Source organism: Bos taurus, chromosome 16 (assembly GCF_002263795.3).
Source record: "Bos taurus isolate L1 Dominette 01449 registration number 42190680 breed Hereford chromosome 16, ARS-UCD2.0, whole genome shotgun sequence".
NCBI lineage: Eukaryota > Metazoa > Chordata > Mammalia > Artiodactyla > Bovidae > Bos > Bos taurus.
In genome coordinates this window covers 72,874,582-72,895,542 of record NC_037343.1, presented here as the reverse complement: position 1 = coordinate 72,895,542, position 20,961 = coordinate 72,874,582, and the positions used below count along the sequence as shown (strand labels likewise).

Sequence of the window (20,961 nt, the reverse complement as noted above, 5' to 3'; positions counted from 1 at the left end):
GGCAAGGCTCGCGAGTACTGTTGGCATCTCTCACCAGCATGCTGTTCTTTCCTTCTTGACTTGAGTGCTTGTTCTTCTGGAGCTCCTGGTAGCAATTCCTCAGTTTTGTTATCTCATCCCTTCCCCATCAGTCACATTTACTGACTTGGTTTCTCAGCCCCAATCCATCCCCCTGACAAAGAACATTATAGAACCACTGCGAGGCAATAGCGATCTTTTTTTTTTTTTGACTACATGCTGAATGATCCTATTGACATAAAAGACAAAAACAGGCAAAACTATTGGATACTATGAGAAGCCAGGACGGTAGTTGTCCTTGGACGAGTGGAGTGACAGCTGCGAGAAGGGGTTTCTCGGGCGCCGGTAATGTGTTTTTCAGAGGTCCTGGGCCACAGGGTGTGTTCAGTTGGGGAAAGTCCACCGAGCTGTACCTTTATGCTTTATGAAATTTGCAATAGCTCTCTCTTCTTCAGTGTCTCTGTGGGGACCTGTGAACATCACAGTAATTCTGACCACTGGTGTTGACCTTCCCAGCATGTGAGCTTCCCTTCCTCCCAATATTCCCAGCGCAGAGGCAAAAATCTTACAGTTCTATATGATTCTACTTCCTCTACGTTGTGGTTCCTGGTCTGTATTCTGGTTGACTTTATCCTTGTACTTCTGATACTTAACCCAGCTTTCATATATGAAAGGTTCTGTTTTGATTATTGTGGTAAGAACACTTAGCATGAGATCTATGCTCTTACCCATTTTTAAGTGTAAAATACAGTACTGTTCACTGTAGGCATGAAACATTCTTATAAAGAACTTTATGTGAGAAGAAACATTTATAAAATATCTAGGCCTTCTAATCTGAGCAGAATAGTTCACAGAATAGTTGTTCACAGAATAGTTGAACAATCACAGAATAGTTCACAAAATCTAGAATAGGTTAGAGGTGGGCAAGATGAAAGTGACTGGAGTCACTGGCTTTGGAGCAGAAAAGTCTAGGGGGGAGGTCAGGGCATGGACTGACGCAGGAGCCCAGGACAGGTGGGAGTGGTGGGTCAGGGTGGCGCAAGCTGGTTGGGATGGGTACGACTGTGTGTCGGTGCAGAGACCACACGCCTCCTGAAAGGGAGTGAAGCTGGAGCCAGTGCCTTTCACCGATGGTGGGCATCCCAAGGACAAGGGTCAGACAGGCAAAGATGGCCAGCGGAGCCAAAGGGTGTCTCTCTCCAATCCTTGGCAAACCATGGCATAAGACATGACTTGATCCATTCTCTGGTTTGTGAAGGCTTTTCACTAGGCAGATGCTAAATTATTCTTCAGGTGTAAGAGATCTAACAATTCAAAGAGGGATCTAGTACCACTGAGGCTCTTTTGTTTACCCCCAGGAAGAACTTCCAATGCTTAGCAACATTCAGTGGATACGTGATTCTGTATCGAGCACCTGCTTCTTAAAGGTCCTCATGGTCAGCCATGTGGGCATGGGCTTTGAGCATCTGGTCTGCTTGCAGACAATATGAGCAAGTTCAGAAATGCCCAGAAGGTAACATGCAATGCACGTGTTAATGCCACTTCTTCATGTATGCTACAGGTGATAGGGTACTAGATAGATAATTATTTCATAACTGCTGCTGCTGCTAAGTCGCTTCAGTCGTGTCCGACTCTGTGTGACCCCATAGATGGCAGCTCACCAGGCTCCCCCGTCCCTGGGATTCTCCAGGCAAGAACACTGGAGTGGGTTGCCATTTCCTTCTCCAATATTCTATATATAAGATATATAGAATATATATTATTATATATAATATAATCATATATATAATCTATTATATATTATAATAACATGTATTACTATATACTATATACTATATAATATATATAATTATACAATAATATAATATATATGAAACTAGAAATTATGAAATATTTAAATGAAATATTTTTTTTTAACCTAAGAATTTATATAAAATCATCTTATATATTACAGGAAGAAAAACTTACATGCTTATAATAAAGATGAATAGAGAGAGTTTACTTTGGAAGCTTGGCCTTTGGAGTGGGAGAGGTCATTGATTTTGGAAACAAGAGACCTGGGTTTTAAGACCCAGTGTTGATGACCCCTGATACTTGAGGAGGTCGTATGTCTCATAAATGTTTGTGGTTTTACTCTGACATACGGGCATAGTACTTATGACCCAGGGTTGAGTAAAAATAGCAGTGGGATAATATGTGTGAAAGTGCATGTATTTTTTCAGTCCATTCCTTCACTCAGCCAATAGCCACTGATCCTGTCCACGCGGTGCTGGGCACTGCTTGGGACTAAGGGGCTGGAGGTAGAGAGGACAGCTGTGGCCCCTGCCCCATGGAGCTTATAGTGACCAGACAGAAAGCTGCCCCATGCTATAAACTTGCACGGACGCATGTGACTGTTTTGACTGGAGCTTGTAGGAAAACTTTGTGAAATAACGGCATTAGGTGGGTCCTTGAAGGTTACAGTTTGTGCAGACAAAATGTAGAGAGGAGGACTTCTAGGAAGAGGAATGACTGTGAGCAAAGAGAAAGTAAAAGGTGCAAGTGGGTAAAATGAGTAGTTCCAGGAGGAAAGGTGAGTTGGGCCTGACTCATTTTCCCTTCACACCCTCCCCTGCCCCAATATTAGATTCTTCAGCCTCTTGTTTGAGGACCAGAACTGAGAAAGGGGGAAACCCACATGGGAGACAGTCACCAGCTGCTTTGTATAAATTCAGATTATGGGAGGTCGTATCGCATGCAGAAAGAGTACGGATGGCTGGGTAGGTAGGGTGTCAGTGGAGGAGGGGCTGAGCATGGGAGAACCACCACATTTGGGGCCTTTTCTCAATCTCCTTCTAGAGCTCTTTGTAGAATTAATCTCCTCCTATCTCAAAAGTCTGCTTTCTTTCTAGTTTTGAGGGAGAGAAAACCTCATTCTCTTTTGGTGTGAGTTTTTTTTTAATTCCTGATTTCATTATTTATTACTGTTTTCGGCTGTGCCGGATCTTTGTTGCTGCATGGGGTTTGCTCTAGTTGTGGCCAGTGGGGGCTACTCTCCAGCTGTGCTGCACGGGCTTCTCACTGAAGTGGCTTCTCTTGCTGCGGAGCACAGGCTGTAGGCACACAGACTTCAGTAGCTGTGTCTCCCAGGCTTTGAGCTCAGGCTCAGTAGTTGTGGCCACAGACTTAGTTGCTCTGTGGCATGTGGGATTTTCCTGGACCAGAGATTGAACCCATGTTCCCTGCATTGGCAGGCGGATTCTTTACCACTGAGCCACCAGGGAAGCCCTCTTCATTCTCTTCTTGCCAAGTTGAATTTGAGGCCCTTCCAGTTGGAGGTGGCCCATGGGTGGTAGAATTCACCACACAGTCCCTTTGAGGCAGTCACAGGCAGGCAGCTAGGACTTTTCTTTCTCCCCTTCCCAGCTTTGTTCTTGATGCTGGGAGATCCCATACCTGTGAAAGATTCTTTATTTTTTTAAAAAAAATAACCTTGTTTTTTCGTTTTTGGCCTTGCCATGCAGCTTATGGGATCTTAGTTCCTTGACCAGGGATTGAACCTGGGCCCTTGGCAGTGAAAGCATGGAGTCTTAACCACTGGACCACCAAGAAATTCCCATCACAGAAGATTATTTTACTTGGTGGCAGGTCTGAATTTCAGTAGTGACTTAATCCTCAGAATACAGGAAAGGTTTTAGAATATCAGTCTACCTCCCAGAAAAACTCTGATAACAAGGCAAGTTTTCATATGACAGGGTGAATTATCAATTTAGTTACTTTACATGGAAACATTTATTAAGCATTGGTTATAGCGGTGGTTTAGTTCCTAAGTCGTGTCCAACTCTTTGCAACCCCATGGACTATATCCTGCCAGGCTCCTCTGTCCATGGGGTTCTCCAAGCAAGAATACTGGAATGGGTTGCCATTTCCTTCTCCAGGGGATCTTCCTGACCCAGGGATCAACCCTGGGTCTCCCGCATGGCAGGTGGATTCTTTACCCACTGAGCCACCAAGGAAGCAAAAATGAAAGTGAGAGTCACTCAGTCCTGTCCGACTCTTTGCAACCTCATGGACTATAGAGTCCAGGGGGTTCTCCAGGCCAGAATACTGGGGTGGGTAGCATTTTTGCTTCTCCAGTGGATCTTCTCAACTCAGGATTCGATCCAGGGTCTCCTGACTCTTTACCAACTGAGCTATCAGGGAAGCCCCCAAAGTGAAAGTGAATGAAAGTCACTCAGTTGTGTCTGACTCTTTGCAACCCCAAGGACTATGCAGTTCATGGAATTCTCCAGGCCAGAATACTGAAGTGGGGAGCCTTTCCCTTCTCCAGGGGAGCTTCCCACCCCAGGGATCTTAACCCAGGTCTCCCGCATTGCAGGTAGATTCTTTACCAGCTGAGCCATAAGGGAAGGCCAGATATTAATTAGGTGCCGAATACAAGAGGCGTAAGATATAATTCCTGACTTTGAGAAGCTTGTGGTCTCGCAGGACAGGTACAATTGTGGTCTGGTGTGATAATTACATGGGGCTTCCCAGTTGGTTCAGATGGTAGAGAATCTGCCTACAATGCAGGAGACCTGGGTTCAATCCCTGGGTCAGGAAGATCCCCTGGAGAAGGGATAGGCTACCCACTCCAGTATTCTTGGGCTTTCCTGGTGGCTCAGATAGTAGAGAATCTGCCTGCAATGCAGGAGACTTGGGTTCGATCCCTGGGTCGGGAAAATCCCCTGGAAAAGGGAATGGCAACCCACTCCAGAATTCTTGCCTGGAGGATTCCAGGGACAGAGGAGCCTGGCGGGCTACAGTCCATGAGGGCAGCACAGACCATGAGAACATAGTTTGGTGAGAGCCTGGACAGAGCAGAGGCCTGCATGGCTCACCCCTTTATCTTCAAGTTTTTGTGTAAATGTCCTCTTTTTGGTGAGGACATTTTAAGGTGTTTTAAGGACATTGTTTAAAGGTGACTCCCCTTTAAACAATAGCAACACTCGCCACTTCTGAATTCTGAGTTCCCTTATCCTGTTCTTTTTTTTTTTCTTTTTCCATTGCATTTTTCACCCTCTGTCTCAGTTGGCTGTTGCCGAATAACAAACCATCCTCAAACTTGGTTGAAAACAGTGATTTCCTGTCTCGCTGTTCTGTTGGTTGATGGAAATTGGTTGGGTGGTTCTTGCTTGGGTGGTTGGTGGTTCTTGCTTGGTGGTTCTTTCCTTCTCCTGTGGTTGCTGCCAGATGTCAGCTGATGCTTCAGGCATCTGAAGGTTCTACTGGGCAGGACATCCAAAGTGGATGTCCTACACTTCGTTGCAGCTGAGGGTGACTTGATGGGGAGCTCAGCTGGTGCTGTCCTCCATAGCATCTTGACGTGGCCTGGCTACGTGGCTCAGGTATCTTGCAGCCTGGCAACTGGATCCAAGGGTGAGCATTCCAAGGGGCAGGAAGCAGAAGCCACTAGGCCAATGGCAGGCTACATTTGGAATTAGAACAGCATCACTTTTTCTGTCTCTCTGGGTCCTAGGATCTGCCTGGATTTACTTTTGATGGGGGAGTGAAAAGATTACATTATAGAAGGGCACGTGGGAGAGAAAATACCATTGCAGCCACTGTTGAAGAATACATTCTGCCATGCTTTCTTAGTATTCATATAGAATTTGCTTATTTTTATGTCTGCTTTTTGTTGACTCCTGTGAGGGTGGAAGCCCTATGAAGGCTGGAATATCCACTGAATAATATGTACCAAGCATCTACACCCTAACTTGGCACAAGGAATAGTTATTAAATGTTCTAAGAAATGTGTCTAATCCATTGTGTTCAGATTGTCACCTGTTGTAGAGGTGTGGGTTTTTTTTTAACCCTGCTTCTGGTTTATATTCTTTGCTGTCACTTTTAACTGACCCTAATAGAGCCAGACATCCTGGAATGTGAAGTCAAGTGGGCCTTAGAAAGCATCACTACGAACAAAGCTAGTGGAGGTGATGGAATTCCAGTTGAGCTATTTCAAATCCTGAAAGATGATGCTGTAAAAGTACTGCACTCAATATGCCAGCAAATTTGGAAAACTCAGCAGTGGCCACAGGACTGGAAAAGGTCAGTTTTCATTCCAATCCCAAAGAAAGGCAATGCCAAAGAATGCTCAAACTACCGCACAATTGCACTCATCTCACATGCTAGTAAAGTAATGCTCAAAATTCTCCAAGCCAGGCTTCAGCAATATGTGAACCGTGAACTTCCTGATGTTCAAGCTGGTTTTAGAAAAGGCAGAGGAACCGGAGATCAAATTGCCAACATCCACTGGATCATCGAAAAAGCAAGACAGTTCCAGAAAAACATCTATTTCTGCTTTATTGACTATGCCAAAGCCTTTGACTGTGTGGATCACAATAAACTGTGGAAAATTCTTCAAGAGATGGGAATACCAGACCACCCGATCTGCCTCTTGAAAAATTTGTATGCAGGTCAGGAAGCAACAGTTAGAACTGGACATGGAACAACAGAGTGGTTCGAAATAGGAAAAGGAGTTCGTCAAGGCTGTATATTGTCACCCTGTTTATTTAACTTCTATGAAGAGTACATCATGAGAAACGCTGGACTGGAAGAAACACAAGCTGGAATCAAGATTGCCGGGAGAAATATCAATAACCTCAGATATGCAGATGACACCACCCTTATGGCAGAAAGTGAAGAGGAACTCAAGAGCCTCTTGATGAAAGTGGAGAGTGGAAAAGTTGGCTTAAAGCTCAACATTCAGAAAACAAAGGTCATGGCATCCGGTCCCACCACTTCATGGGAAATAGATGGGGAAACAGTGGAAACAGTGTCAGACTTTATTTTTCTGGGCTCCAAAATCACTACAGATGGTGACTGCAGCCATGAAATTAAAAGACGCTTACTCCTTGGAAGGAAATTTATGACCAACCTAGATAGCCTATTCAAAAGCAGAGACATTACTTTGCCATCAAGGGTTCGTCTAATCAAGGCTATGGTTTTTCCTGTGGTTATGTATGGATGTGAGAGCTGGACTGTGAAGAAAGCTGAGTGCCAAAGAATTGATGCTTTTGAACTGTGGTGTTGGAGAAGACTCTTGAGAGTCCCTTGGACTGCAAGGAGATCCAACCAGTCCATTCTGAAGGAGATCAGCCCTGGGATTTCTTTGGAAGGAATGATGCTAAAGCTGAAACTCCAGTACTTTGGCCACCTCATGCGAAGAGTTGACTCATTGGAAAAGACTCTGATGCTGGGAGGGATTGAGGGCAGGAGGAGAAGGGGACGACAGAGGATGAGATGGCTGGATGGCATCACTGACTCGATGGACGTGAGTCTGAGTGAACTCTAGGAGTTGGTGATGGACAGGGAGGCCTGGCGTGCTGCGATTCATGGGGTCGCAAAGAGTCGGACATGACTGAGCGACTGATCTGATCTGATCTGATAAATCAGGGACCTCATCTCTTTATTCAACACTGTATTGCTCAGTATCTGGTAAGTGGTTGGTGCTCAGTAACTATATATTAAATTAATGCATAAGTTATTGATTCTGCTTGAAACAGAGAAGTTATGAAGAATAAACTATGTTTGAACTGGGATCTGAAGGGTACATGGGATTGTTCCAAGAGAAGGGGGAATAGGGAAGAAAGGGAGAGGAAAACATTGAGAGCCAAAGGGAAGGATAAATGGGACTGTAATGAAACTGACCTGTGAGTCTCCTGAGGCCTGGGTTCTCCACATGATATGGCCCCCAGGCTGCCTTTTATAACATGTAGCTAGTGATTCAGCTGTCAGGCGCTTGGGGCAGGCATGCTTGTTGAATGAATGAGCATAGCATATGAACTCATCTATAAATTTTTTGACAGAAAGGTGTTAGGTTAGGCAGAAACTAATCTTAACTCCTGGTAGTGAGGGGTCTTTTAAATATAAACTCAGAAAAAAATATTTTAAAGTATTTTAAAATAGCTAAGTTTTGCATTTTTGAATATAACAAAAGTGAGCTCTATGTATAAATGTCAAATAACCTTTCATCAGACTACAGTCACTTGTCTTGTTTCTTTTAAAATTTTTATTGGAGCGTAGTTGATTTACAATGTTGTGTTCAGTTCAGTTCAGTCACTCAGTTGTGTCTGACTCTTTGCGACCCCAGAACCACAGCACGCCAGGCCTCCCTATCCATCACCAATTCCCGGAGTTTACCCAAACTCATGTCCATTGAGTCAGTGGTGCCATCCAACCATCTCATCCTCTGTTGTCCCCTTCTCCTCCTGCTCTCAATCTTTCTAGCATCAGGGTCTTTTCCAGTGAGTCAGCTCTTTGCATCAGGTGGCCAAATTATTGGAGTTTCAGCTTCAACATCAGTCTTTCCAATGAACACCCAGGACTGATCTCCCTTAGGATGGACTGGTTGGATCTCCTTGCAGTCCAAGGGACTATCAAGAGTCTTCTCCAACACCACAGTTCAAAAGCATTGATTCTTGGCGCTCAGCTTTCTTCACAGTCCAACTCTCACATCCATACATGACCACTGGAAAAACCATAGCCTTGATTAAATGGACCTTTGTTGGCAAATTAATGTCTCTGCTTTTTAATATGCTGTCTAGGTTGGTCATAACTTTTCTTCCAAGGAGCAAGCATCTTTTTATTTCATGGCTGCAGTCACCATCTGCAGTGATTTTGGAGTCCCCCAAAAAAGTCAGCCACTGTTTCCACTGTTTCCCCATCTATTTGCCATGAAGTGACAGGACCAGATGCCATGATCTTAGTTTTCTGAATGTTGATCTTTAATCCAACTTTTTCACACTCCTCTTTCACTTTCATCAAGAGGCTCTTTAGGTCTTCTTCACTTTCTGCCATAGTTAGTTTCAGGTATATAGCAAAGTGAATTGTACATACACACATATCCACTCTTTTTTAGATTCTTTTCCTATGTACATCATTACAGAGTATTGCGTAAATTTCCCTGTGCCACACAGTAGGTCCTTGTTTGTTATCTATTTTACATACAGTAGTGTGTGTATGTCAATCCCAGTCTCCCAATTTATCCCTCTCCGCTATCCCCCTGGGTAACGATAAGTTTGTTTTTTACATCTGTGATTTTGTTTCTGTTTTGTAAACAAGTTCATTTGTACCATTTTGGGGGCTTCCCAGTAGCTCAGACAGTAAAGAATACACCTATAATGCAGGAGACCAGGTTTGATCCATGAGTTGGGAAGATCCCCTGGAGAAGGGAATGGCTACCCACTCCAGTAATCTTGCTTAGAGAGTTCCATGGACAGAGGAACCTGGCAGGCTACCGTCCATGGGGTCTCAAAGAGTCTGACACAACTGATTAGGATTCCACATATAAGCAATATCATAGGATATTTGTCTTTCTTATGTTGCCTTCTAACAGATCATATGCCTAGTGGGAGATTGCTAACCCTTAGGCTTAACCCTGAAACCTTAGACCAAATCGTACACAGGAAAGACTAATCTTTAGGTCAAGGGGAAAGACGACTGAGCCACGCGTCTTTCATACGATGATGCAAATCAATAGCAAGGAGGCAGAATTGTTAAATTCATGAGTATAAACACATTTTTTTTCCTGAAAGACTAAACAATGCAGAAATTACAGTTATAATGCTTTTACAACCACTATTCACATTTCTTTTTCTATGAGCTTATGAAGCAGTTACTAAACTGTCAGGAAAAAAAAATAAGCCTTTTGTATATTAATCCATAAAAAATAATCAATATCAGATAAATAGGGCACTTGTTTCATATTGCTAAATATATGATTTCTTATGCTTTCCGTCCGTATTGAGGAAAAAGTCCCCAGTAATCTTATCTTCAATGAGGTCTAGCCATAGAATGCTATTAAACATCTGTACAAAATTAACCCTTCCCTCATAGCCCATTTCCGTATGACGTGAAGTCGCTCAATTGTGTCCGACTCTTCGCAACCCCATGGACTGTAGCCCGCCATGCTCCTCTGTCCATGGGGATCTTCCAGGCAAGAATACTGGAGTGGGTTGCCATTTCCTTCTTCAGGGGATCTTCTCGACCCAGGGATGGAACTTGGGCCTCTCGCATTGCAGGCGGTGAAGACTGTTTCCAAATGGTGAAGACTGTTTGCAAATGGTGATCCATAAAAATGTTGATTCAGCTATGGATTGTAATTCATTTGCCTCATGTATAACAACTGTACAAAAATAATGTCAAATTAAAGGCAGTATTTGAGACAAGGAGTAGCCCATTCTCCCTGATCTTTCACCCTGTTAACAAGGAAAAGAGACATCTGATGCTTCATCTATAAAAGACCCCTGGGCGGCCTTAGCCTCCCTGAGCTTCGGTAGATAGAGTCTTCCACAGGCCCTTTGATGTCTTCTGTTCTTCAGGCTGATCGTTGTCAGCTCTGGAAGCTTTGTGCCTTTCAATTAGTCTTTCTCACCCATGTCCTGCCTTTTGGTAGCTCTGGGATTTTTCTGACTAGAGCCTGGGGTTCATATTGGAATAGTTTATAGTTTCCCTCACTGCCATACTAGACAGTGCAACTGATATCTTCACCATTCAGTATATTCCTGTGGCACTCCCCCTGCCCAGAAGCTTTTAAGATGGTGTTAACACACATCTCCCATTTCTTGTGTATACATACACACACACACACACACACACACATATTCACACACACACACATCAGCTTTTTTCTTATCTCTTATCATACATCCAAGAAGGCTACCATTTTATAGCAGCTCTTGCAACAAATAAGACCGTAGTCTGGTTTCCAAAAAGAACATTTTTGCCAACTCCTGAATGTGACGGACACGTGGTGATTGCTGGGGTTTCCTCCTTGTGGGACAGGTAGCTCTCGGATTTGAACCGCTGTTAACTCCTGAATGTGACTGACACGTGGTGATTCCTGGGGTTTCCTCCTTGTGGGACATGTAGCTCTCGGATTTGAACTGCTGTTAACTCCTGAATGTGACGGACACGTGGTGATTGCTGGGGTTTCCTCCTTGTGGGACAGGTAGCTCTCGGATTTGAACTGCTGTTTACCTTTGCTCAAACTGTTTATTTCGGCTTCCCAGGTGGCACTGATGGCAAGAACCCACTTGCCAGTGCAGGAGACATAAGAGACATGGGTTCAATCTCTGGGTCGGGAAGAGATTACACTCCATTATTCTTGTCTGTAAAATCCCATGGACAGAGGAGCCTGGTGGGCTACAGTCCACAGGGTTGCGAAGAGTTAGATACAACTGAAGTGACTTAGCATGCAGGCATGCACACTGTGTATTTAGAAAATGGCTAATGTATTTTCTTCTGGCTCAGAGTTACTATTTACAGCCACACGTTTTGTGGCAGTGATTGCCATGTAACATCAAAAGGACCAGGCAGTAGTATCTCCTGCTACTACTAGTTTAAGGCTTAGTTATTTCCTTCAGGTTATCCCATGGATAAGCCGATCAGCCCTGTCACTATTGCTGGCCTGCATCATTTCCCTGCACACCGGGGAAGGTGAGTTTGGAGGCTGGACAACACGTGGTCACAGGGTCATCTACTCCAGGGTTTCCTTGGGCACTTTGCCCTTGTTCTCCTGGCTTCACCTCCTCACCCCGCTACTGAGGCCAGCAGCTTGCCCAGGTTCACGGTTCCCCACAGACCGATAGCTTAGGTTCCCACCTTCCTCCCAGGGTGAAGAGGTGGGGTCAGCTGGCTCAGAAGCCCACAAAGATGTGTCGATCAGGGGAGCATCTTGAGCTCTAGCTGGAGACGCGGGTCCCGCCCCCTCTGCCCGTGGGAGCAGAGCGTGTGTCTCCACCTCAGATCTCACTCTGTGCCCACACTTGGTGTTCCTTTCCTTCCAGAAAGACACGATTCTGGCCAGGAAGATGCTGATTTTTGAAGCTTGGGGCCCTCATCTTTTTTTTTTTTTTTTAAGTAGCTTTATTGTGATACAGTTCACATATCATGCAGTTCATCCATTCAAAGTGTACAACTCACTGGCTTTATTATATCGTGGATATACTGTCTATCCGTATATGGCAACTATCATCACCATCATTTTTAGAACATTTTCATCACCTCAAAAATAAGCCCTAAGGACTTCTCTGGTGGTCCAGTGGCTACGACTCCGAGCTCCCAATCAATGCAAGAGGCCCAGGTCAGGGAACTAGATCCCACGTGCTGAAATTAAGAGTTGGCATGCTGCAACTAAAGACCCCACCTGCCGCATCTGAGACCTGGTGCAGCAGAATAAAAGGAAGCCCTACTGTTTAGCTGCCACCCCCACAGTCTCATTTCCCAGCCCCTCAGTGGTAAGGAACCGGTAATCACCTTTCTGTCTCTATTTCTGTCTTTTCTTTTCCTCTTCTGGAGTTTCATATGAATGGAATCTTACAATATGTGGTCTTTTATGGCTTACTTCTCTTAGCATGATGTCTTCAACATTCACGTTGCAGTGTGAATCTTCATTTTTTTTTATGGCTGAATAATATTCTCCTGTATGACTTACTATGTTTTGTTTATCCGTTTGTCCATCAGTGGACATTTGGGTTGCCCAACGTTTGGACTGTTGTGAATTATGCTACTGTGCACGTTTGGGTGCAAGTTGCTGTGTAGACATCTGTTTTCATTTCTCTTGGGTGTATGCCCAAGAGTGGAATTGCTGGGTCAGATGGTAACTGTGGGTTCCCCAGGCAGCACTAATGGTAAAGTTCCCACCTGCCAATCCAGGATATATAAGAGACGCGGGTTCCATCCCTGGCTGGGGAAGATCCCCTGGAGGAGAGCAAGGCAACCCACTCCAGTAATCTTTCCTGGACAATCTATGGAGAGAAGAGCCTGGTGGGCTACAGTCCATAGGGTTGTTAAGAGCTGGACATGACTGACGCGACTTAGCATGCATGCATGGTAACTGTATGTTTAATTATTTAAAGAATTGCCAAATATTTTCTAAAGTGGCTGCATCATTTCACTTTCCTGCCAACACAGTGTATGACGGTTCCAATTTCTCCATATTTTTGCCACCCTTGTTGATCTGACTTTACACTTCTCGCCATCCTAGTGGGTGTGACTTCATGTGAGGTTTTGAAAGGATTGGGGAAGGATTTTTTTTTTTCCTTTCTAATAGTTTTTAGTGCCCTGTATGTGTGTATACACACAACATATTTATGACTTCAAAGTGTGCCCTTTGCTAGCGTCTGTAAAAGCACAGATGCTAAGGGGTCCTGTTGCCTGTTACAATAATAAAGCAGATTTCAGTATTTATTAATCCAAAAATCTCACCACCCAGACCGTTGTGGGAGACAGTGAAACGTGTGCATTGAGAGGAGGAAGAGGAGTGGTGGGAGACGCGGGAGCAGGTGTTGTGTTTCCTGGAACGAGCATCCTTCCCAGGAGATGGCCCCACTTCTTGTCTGTGTCTCACGGGTCCCTCTGTCTTTCAGGAGGCCTGGCGCTGGCCCAAGTGCTCTTCTTCTACGTGAAGTACTTGGTGCTCTTCGGTGTCCCGGCTCTGCTCATGCGCCTGGATGGACTCAGGCCGCCGCCGCTCCCTCGCTGTGTGAGCACCATGTTCAGCTTCACGGGGATGTGGAGGTCAGTCTGTCAGGGTCCTTCGGGGATGTCCGGTGGGAGGAGCCACCATCCTTTCTCTGCCCTTCACTCAAGTTTCCTGTGGCACTTAGGTTTTTTTAATCTAACAGATTGACAATCCATATTTTCTGAACCTCTCAAACATATTGTCAGGCTATGAAAAATTGGGAGATAAAGTTTCTCACCCAGTCTGTGTAAAGATGCACAAAGGGCTGTGCCTAAAGTGGTCTCTTACTAACTTGGGACATAATACATATACTGATGATTTTATTGCTGTCTGTTTTTCTTGAAAATGATGTCTTTGTATGTGAGACTATAGATTAAAAAAATAGACTTAATTTTATTTTTCTTAATACCAAAAATGTAAAAGAAAAAAGAAAAAATATATAGACTTAGTTAATAGTACAGGGCAGGCATTTACTAGCTCTCAGATCCAGAGCAACAGACTTCAAATGTGCGTTTCAGTTTTTTTGTCTTTTACATGGTAATAAAAATGATAATGGTACTGATAATATTCGTCTCTAAAAGTCGTTTGGAAGATTAAAAAAGCTAATACATACATATAAAGCATCTGGCACACAGTAGGTGTCTACGAATGTTAGCTTTTATCCTTCTGTTACTCCTGTACTCACGCACTGTGGATAGGCGGGTGCTTTTTCTGAGTGTTCTTAGTCTTCTTGATTTAGCCCCATGGATGTACAGTCAGCTTGGAGTCTCTGTTCTAAAAGATCCCTCGGCCCCGCTGCCGTTTCTGGCTATTGCTCTCCAGATGGGCTCGCTTGCTGCTGGGTTTTATTATTGCTTCCAGTGTGGAACCAGTGGCAGGCTGGCTCTTGCAATTGCAAGCCTAATGTAAGAACCTGAGGGTGGGAACTCGCACATCTGTGGGAGGCAGTATCTACTTGAATTGTGTTCTTTAGAAGCCTCCATTTGCCACCCTCCTGGTCCTGGCCCTGCTCAGAAAATCCATTCTGGCTCATCCAGTCTTATATTTCATCTCTGAGCTCAGTGAGTATTGCTGTCTCTAATGTTGCTCTTGCAAAAGGGGGGTAGTTAACAGGCAATATCCTAGTTTTCCATCATAATTTATTACAGGGACTGAATTGATCTAAGCCTCCATGAACGCAGTTTATTTTTGCTGCCGTCTGCTTCTTTGGATTGGAAATACCATCTGATTATTGTAAAGAATGTAAGTAATTTCTCTGATTTGTCTTTAATTACTTCATCGAATATCATAGGTTGCCCAGCTGTAATGGCAAATTTAGGAAAAGGAGCTCTCTCTAGCCAGGAGGCCAGGAAGTGGTTTTGTTTGGAAGGTGAGCCTGATGGGAAGGCTTTATTCATTTTGACCTGTTCATGAAAGTAATTTACTGAATAAATGGGTTGGGACCTAAGCATGACCTGGGGGTATGTCACGAGTCCCTTGTGGGTACCCAACATGGTTCCTCGGCCTCCTTGATGTGAATGCTTGCGCTGAAGCATTTCTTGGGAAGCACGTTCTCCTAAAGAGCTTCTCCGGTGTTGGTTGGGGTAATAAATAATCTTGACTCTTGGCAGCCATGCTGGCTCTAGGCTAATTAATTATTTTTTGTCCAAGATCCTCTGTTGTGTACAAACCACTGAGGTGCAGAAAACATGTCTGCCGAGACCTTTGTCATTCTTGTTAGAAACTAGACTTGAATAGTGTGGACCCTGGGTTGTTGAAACCTCTCCTCTGTATCAGTCACCATGAGCAAGAGAGTGATCATGAAAAGTTTCTCTGAGGTACTCCTTGGAGTGACGTGCGTCTGAAGCGAGCTGGATACAAGGGAACGTGCTGAAATGGCACACACGGTCCTTCTTGGGAGTGACCTCAATGTGTGTCCTGGCTTCTTTCAGCTTGCGTGGGTGTGGATTTCCCCCGTCATGTTTGCTTTAGCTTCTTAAGGGTTTTCTGATTTGCCACTTGTATTTAGAGACACTCAGGGCTTCTCTCTTGGTATACAATAACTATTCCACATGAAGTTATTGAATTTAGGAAGGGAGATGAACTCTTTCTGAGGAATTCCATGCACAGTGTAAGGCTCAGAAGAAGTAGTTTTTAACTGAGAAAAGAAGGAATAAAACTTAGAGATTCTCCTTTGCACTCTTTCCTCTATTCTTAGTTTACCATGTTCATAGTCAGGATCTGGTCGCATAACCCTCCAGTGGTCCTGGTCCCCATTTTCTCTGACTTTTCTCCTTAAGAAGACATGTCAAGGGAAGATAAAAATTTCAATTTGTAGTTTCTATTTACATCTAATATCTCTGGGCCATCACTGAGGCATTGCTGCAGACTGGGCATTGCTCCAGCCCCTTCCTGGGTTTAGGTTCAAGTCGAATTGAGTCATGAGCAGCTGTGAAAGCTGGTGATGCAAATTATTCTGCTGCATTGTGGCCACCACTCTTACAGTGACACAAAGGGCATGGTGGATGGGAAGTGGAGGGAAGAGGTTTAAAAACCATCTTCAGAGATTGTTTAATGGCTACCTAAGCTACTAGAAAATCCACACTGAATGAGGTTTAGAGCTGAGGATGAGAGATGGATTTTTAGCCCCCCATTTGAAAGGAGCCATACACATCTGGACACCATGCTGATGGACTGCACTATCAGTCCACTTAGCAGTGAGAGAAGACTTGAAGCCAGCAGCCTGCTGTAGCAGAGGAATCTGAGCTCTACATCACACAATGGATGAAATTGGCCATCAGCTGAGAGATAATGTTCCTTGACATGATAGTTCAAATTGATCATGAAAAATTGCTATTTGCAGAGATGGCTCAAACCTGAAAGTTAGGACCTGACTGAAAGATTTATTATATATATATTTTTTTTCCTATTTGCTCTTCTATTTTGTGTAATTCTTGCTCAAATATTTTCAGGTAGAACAAACCGCTAAGGGGTCTGTGTTTTCCCACTTGTGTGATTTTTCTGTGGCTGTACAGACATGAGAAATTGAGAATTTTCTGCTTAATTTTGGGGCTTCATGTTTTAATTTAGGTAGGCTGAGGTCTGTAATGAACATCTTTTGCCAGAAGTCATTAAAGATGACACTGCATGTCTGAGGTTCCAAATTAGAAATCTGATCATCTTCCTCTGATTTGATTTCTGGCTGTGGAAGCAAAGTGTGCAAAGTGATAGAATTTCCCGTGGTGGCTGGTGAGTTACAGGTCAATTTCAATTATCCTCGGAATTTCTCACAGCTTGCCCTCTGAATTTCCTGAATTGTGATGCTCTCTGGTCTTCACAGGCACACTCATCACTACTTATTCCAGAGGGATCTGGGCACTGTTGGTGGCTACTAGGCCTTAATATATGGGGACATCTATGAGCTGGGATGGCAGGAACAAAAGCCCCCCTTTTCAGTGGGGCTTTGAGTTGGGGCTTTCAGTGGGTCAGTGGAAGAATTTAAGTCCCGATAGCTCAGTTGTTAAAGAATCTGCCTGCAATGCAGGAGACCATAGTTTGATTCCTGGGTCAGGAAGATCCCCTGGAAAAGGGATAGGCTACCCACTCCAGTATTCTTGGGTTTCCCTTTTGGCTCAGCTGGTAAAGAATCTGCCTGCAATGCAGGAGACCATAGTTTGATTCCTGGGTCAGGAAGATCCCCTGGAAAAGGGATAGGCTACCCACTCCAGTATTCTTGGGTTTCCCTTGTGGCTCAGCTGGTAAAGAATCTGCCTGCAATGCGGGAGACCTGGATTTGGTCCCTGGGTTGGGAAGATCCCCTGGAGAAGGGAAAAGCTATCCACTCCGGTATTCTGGCCTGGAGAATTCCATGGACTGTATAGTCCATGGGGTCGCAAAGAGTCAGACACGACTGAGGGAAAGTTCACATCAGCATCAGACAGAGAGTTGGTTCAGGCCGGCAGTAGGTGATAAAACCAGCCACACCAACTACTGGCTTTGCTGGAGTCCTGCCTCCGAATCATGTTTAACCTCGGGTTGCAGGGCAGGATGGCAGACATGGACTTTGTGAAACACTATCTACCGTCATGGTTGGGTGGAAAGCAGGGGAGTGTGAACATAAAGGAGGAAAAGATGCTTATTAACAGGTGCTGTTAAGACAGGCTCACTTTTTTTTGAAGGTAACATAGTAACTAAGTGCTTGCTATGCCAGGTACTAGCTATGTGATTTGGGCAAATAATTAAAATTCTCCAGGTGAATCTTTGTTTCTAAAATAGAGATAAAAATAGCACTTGCCTCACAGCAGTGAGGTGAGGGGTGATCAAGCCTGGGGTATAGTCAGTCCTCAGGAGGTGGTAGCTTCTTACTGTTTTGCGCTGGAAAATGTAGCAAAGCCAGAGGTGCCTGAGAGATGGGCCGGGCTGGGGAAGCAGCAGGCAGGGATGGGACTGGCTGGGGAGAGGCTCTGGTCCAGCTCCGAGCCTGAGACACAACAGTTCAGAGAGGCAGAGTATGGTGGACAAGAGACAGGCTCTGCCCTCAGTGGGTAGCTTGATCCAATCACTTTTGCCTCGGTTTCCCCAGCTGTTAAATGAGAGCCAGGCTCTTTCACTAGGTGATGGCTATGATCCCTTGCAGTTCTGTATTAGCCCCACACTGGATGGATATGGGACCGCTAGTATCCTGGTGCTGAAGTACTCCCAGCCCCCTCCCCCATATGTGCTTGGACTCGTGATTTAACCTCCTTATGCTTGTGTTTTCTGGGGTATTAAAATGGGGCAAACCATAGTGCTTGTCTCATTGGGGAAGTCCGAGGATTAAGTGAGTTCATGTACTAAAGCAGTGAACACAGGCAGTGTAGACACTGACATATGAGCTGATAATCGTAATCGCAGCCGTGAGGGTGATGGTGGCGCTGTTTGTTTTCTAATTTCCGAGAAAACAAAGGCCTGGGAGGCTGAGTGGTTGAGGAGGTGGACGGTGATGGCGGGGGGGTGGTGATAATGTATGGAAGGTGTGGGTTCCAAAATGGAAGCATGGGGTCCCCAGCATCTAGACCATTGCAACCTCCCTCTCACCCTTGAGGAGTTCTCTTTGCAAATAGTTTCCACTACTGGGCATTTGCAGGAGTCTCTGGCGGCTTAGTTGTAAAGCCTCTGCCTGCCAGTGCAGGAGATGTGGGTTTGATTCCTGGGTGGGAAGGATCCCCTGGAGAAGGAAATGGCAACCCCTCCAGTATTCTTGCCTGGAGAACCCCATGGACAGAGGAGCCCAGTGGGCTACAGTCCACAGGGTCGCAAAGAGACACATCTGAGCTATTAACAACAGCTGGGCATTTGTACTACCTCATGCTTTGGGTACCTCTGTTAGTCTACCCTTCTGTCTTCTGAGTCCCATCTCCACAGACTCAGAAGACTTGTTTTCTTTCTTCTTACTTTCATACTTCAATCCCTTCACCTTTTTCTCCAAATACAGACTTCTGTAAATCAAATCAGGAAGGGGACCTCAGGTTGAGGCAGATTTTAGGAACGGTCATTAGGTTTTAATTCCTGGATTTACTTTGACTTCAGAGACAGTTTCTCTGCACTTCGTGCTATTTTCTTCCCGTGTGGGTAGTATTTTCAGTCCACATATTACGGAGCGACCCTCAGACTTTTTAGAGTAAGGAGCACTTTGATGCAGGAAACTCCAGAGCATCTTCAGATAGAAGGCTTTCATTGGTCACCGGTCACCAGAGCCTAGACGTGGAGCCTGGCTGCCTGCATTTGAATCCTGGCTCTGTTCCCTGTTACCCAGTGACCCCTCCGTGCCTTAGCTTCCTTCTCTGGAAAGCGGAGATGTTATAATACTCACCTCTGGGAACGGACACCCCGTGCTTGTCACAGCAGCAGCCATGTTCCATGCAGTAGCTGTCTCTTTACTTGCTCACTCTCCAGCAGACAATGAGCTTTTGAGAGCAATGATCAAATCTTGCTTTGTTTCACATTATGCCCCCAAGTCCCTCCGGGGTATCCAGCCTGTAGTGGGCACTCAGGAAATATGTGCTTGTCTGTAATTTCGGACAGTGGGTCTGAAGAGCCAGATTTTCAGATAGTTTGATCTGAACTCGGGATGGTTGCTCTGTGTTACATGTCCTGCAGGTGTTGCTCTGTGTTACCTGCAGGACATGTCCTTGCTCAGGTGCATACGCGTACCGTGGCCACTGTCGGTACCCCACCTTCTCGATCTCTGTTTTCTCATAAAATGTGTGTACATGGCATGTCAAAATATTGTGTCTGCTTGCAGTTTTCCTGAGAGTGAATCTGCCATGTGAGGGATGAGGGACGCATGCCTTTCTTACTTAATTACTATCGTTATTTTATCAGACCTTGTGCCACATCCTTGATACCAGGTGAGGGTGAAAGGCTGCAAGACTTACAGGAAGAAAAGAGATTCCGTTCAGATGTGGATATGAGAGAGGAGTTTGACAGCTGTTTGTCTTGAGAGATGGGATTCTTCCAAGGCAGGGGCTTACCGTGGCAGATGAGGACTGTGGAAGCAGGATGGGGAGGGAAGTGCTTTGAAACATGCCCTCCCAGTGAACACGGTTGACCCCTGAACAGTGCAGGGCTTGGGGCACTGGCCCTCCTGATGGTTGGAAGTCCACGTATAATTTATAGTCAGCTCTCTGTGATTCTGCGTCTTTGGATTCAGTCACCCTTGGACCACAGGACTGCAGTATATTCTGCTGAAAGAAATCGAGTGTAAGTGGACCCACACAGTTCAAATCTATGTTGTTCAAGGGTCAGCTGTAATAGTAGGAGGAATAATAATGGTATTAATAGCAGTAATGGCAGCTGCAGCAGCAAACTCTTAGTGCATACGTCATGCCAGTCATATTTCTAAGTGCTTTTATGTATTTATTTAATCCTCACAAAACACGTATGGTGTAGGTTCTCTCATCCCCGTCATTCACAAATGATGAAACTGATGGAATCACACAGCTGAAATCCTTGAATGACACCGCTGGTAAGTGGTGGGGCTGGGATTTGAACCCAACCATGTGGCTGTAGTGTCTGTGACCGTGATCTCTGCCTTTCACTGTCCATAGTGAGATGGAGCTGGGGTGGGTCTGGAGTGAAAGGCTTGTGTGGCAGGTTCTGGGACTCAGGGCTACCTGAGGATGATGGTGCTTCTTTACTGACTCCCTGGGAAGGGAAGGACTCCAGATTCCCCAGAGCCCTGCCTGATCTGGCCCCTGCTACTGGCTCTCATTCTCTGTATTTTGAGCGCCTGCCATGGGTCAGTCTAATGGGGACGAGGATGTGAATTTAAAGATGAATAGAACTGCATTGTGACAGATGCTGTAAAGATCCCTGGTGCTCTTAGAACCTGTGTAGAGGGATTTGTTCTCGTTAGAAAAGCTCCTCTGCTGAGATGTGGATTGACCCGAGATCTGAAGGTTGAGGGGAAGGGGAAAGAGTATTCCAGGAGGAGGAAACGG

At 45.0% G+C, this 20,961-nt stretch overlaps 1 protein-coding gene across 8 annotated transcripts in view; it reads left to right on the top strand.

Annotated features, from left to right (window-relative positions):
- The window catches only part of HHAT (hedgehog acyltransferase), a 376,524-nt gene that overhangs the window by 117,201 nt on the left and 238,362 nt on the right, over window positions 1-20,961 (top strand). For all 8 annotated transcript variants that reach the window (XR_003029814.2, XR_003029815.2, XM_024976884.2 and 5 more), the window contains one exon: window positions 13,407-13,557. Coding sequence is in view for 6 of the 8 variants with exons in the window: in XM_024976884.2 (XP_024832652.1) it covers window positions 13,407-13,557 (151 nt within the window). In the remaining 2 variants the exon portion in view is untranslated. The remainder of the gene's footprint in view (window positions 1-13,406; window positions 13,558-20,961) is intronic.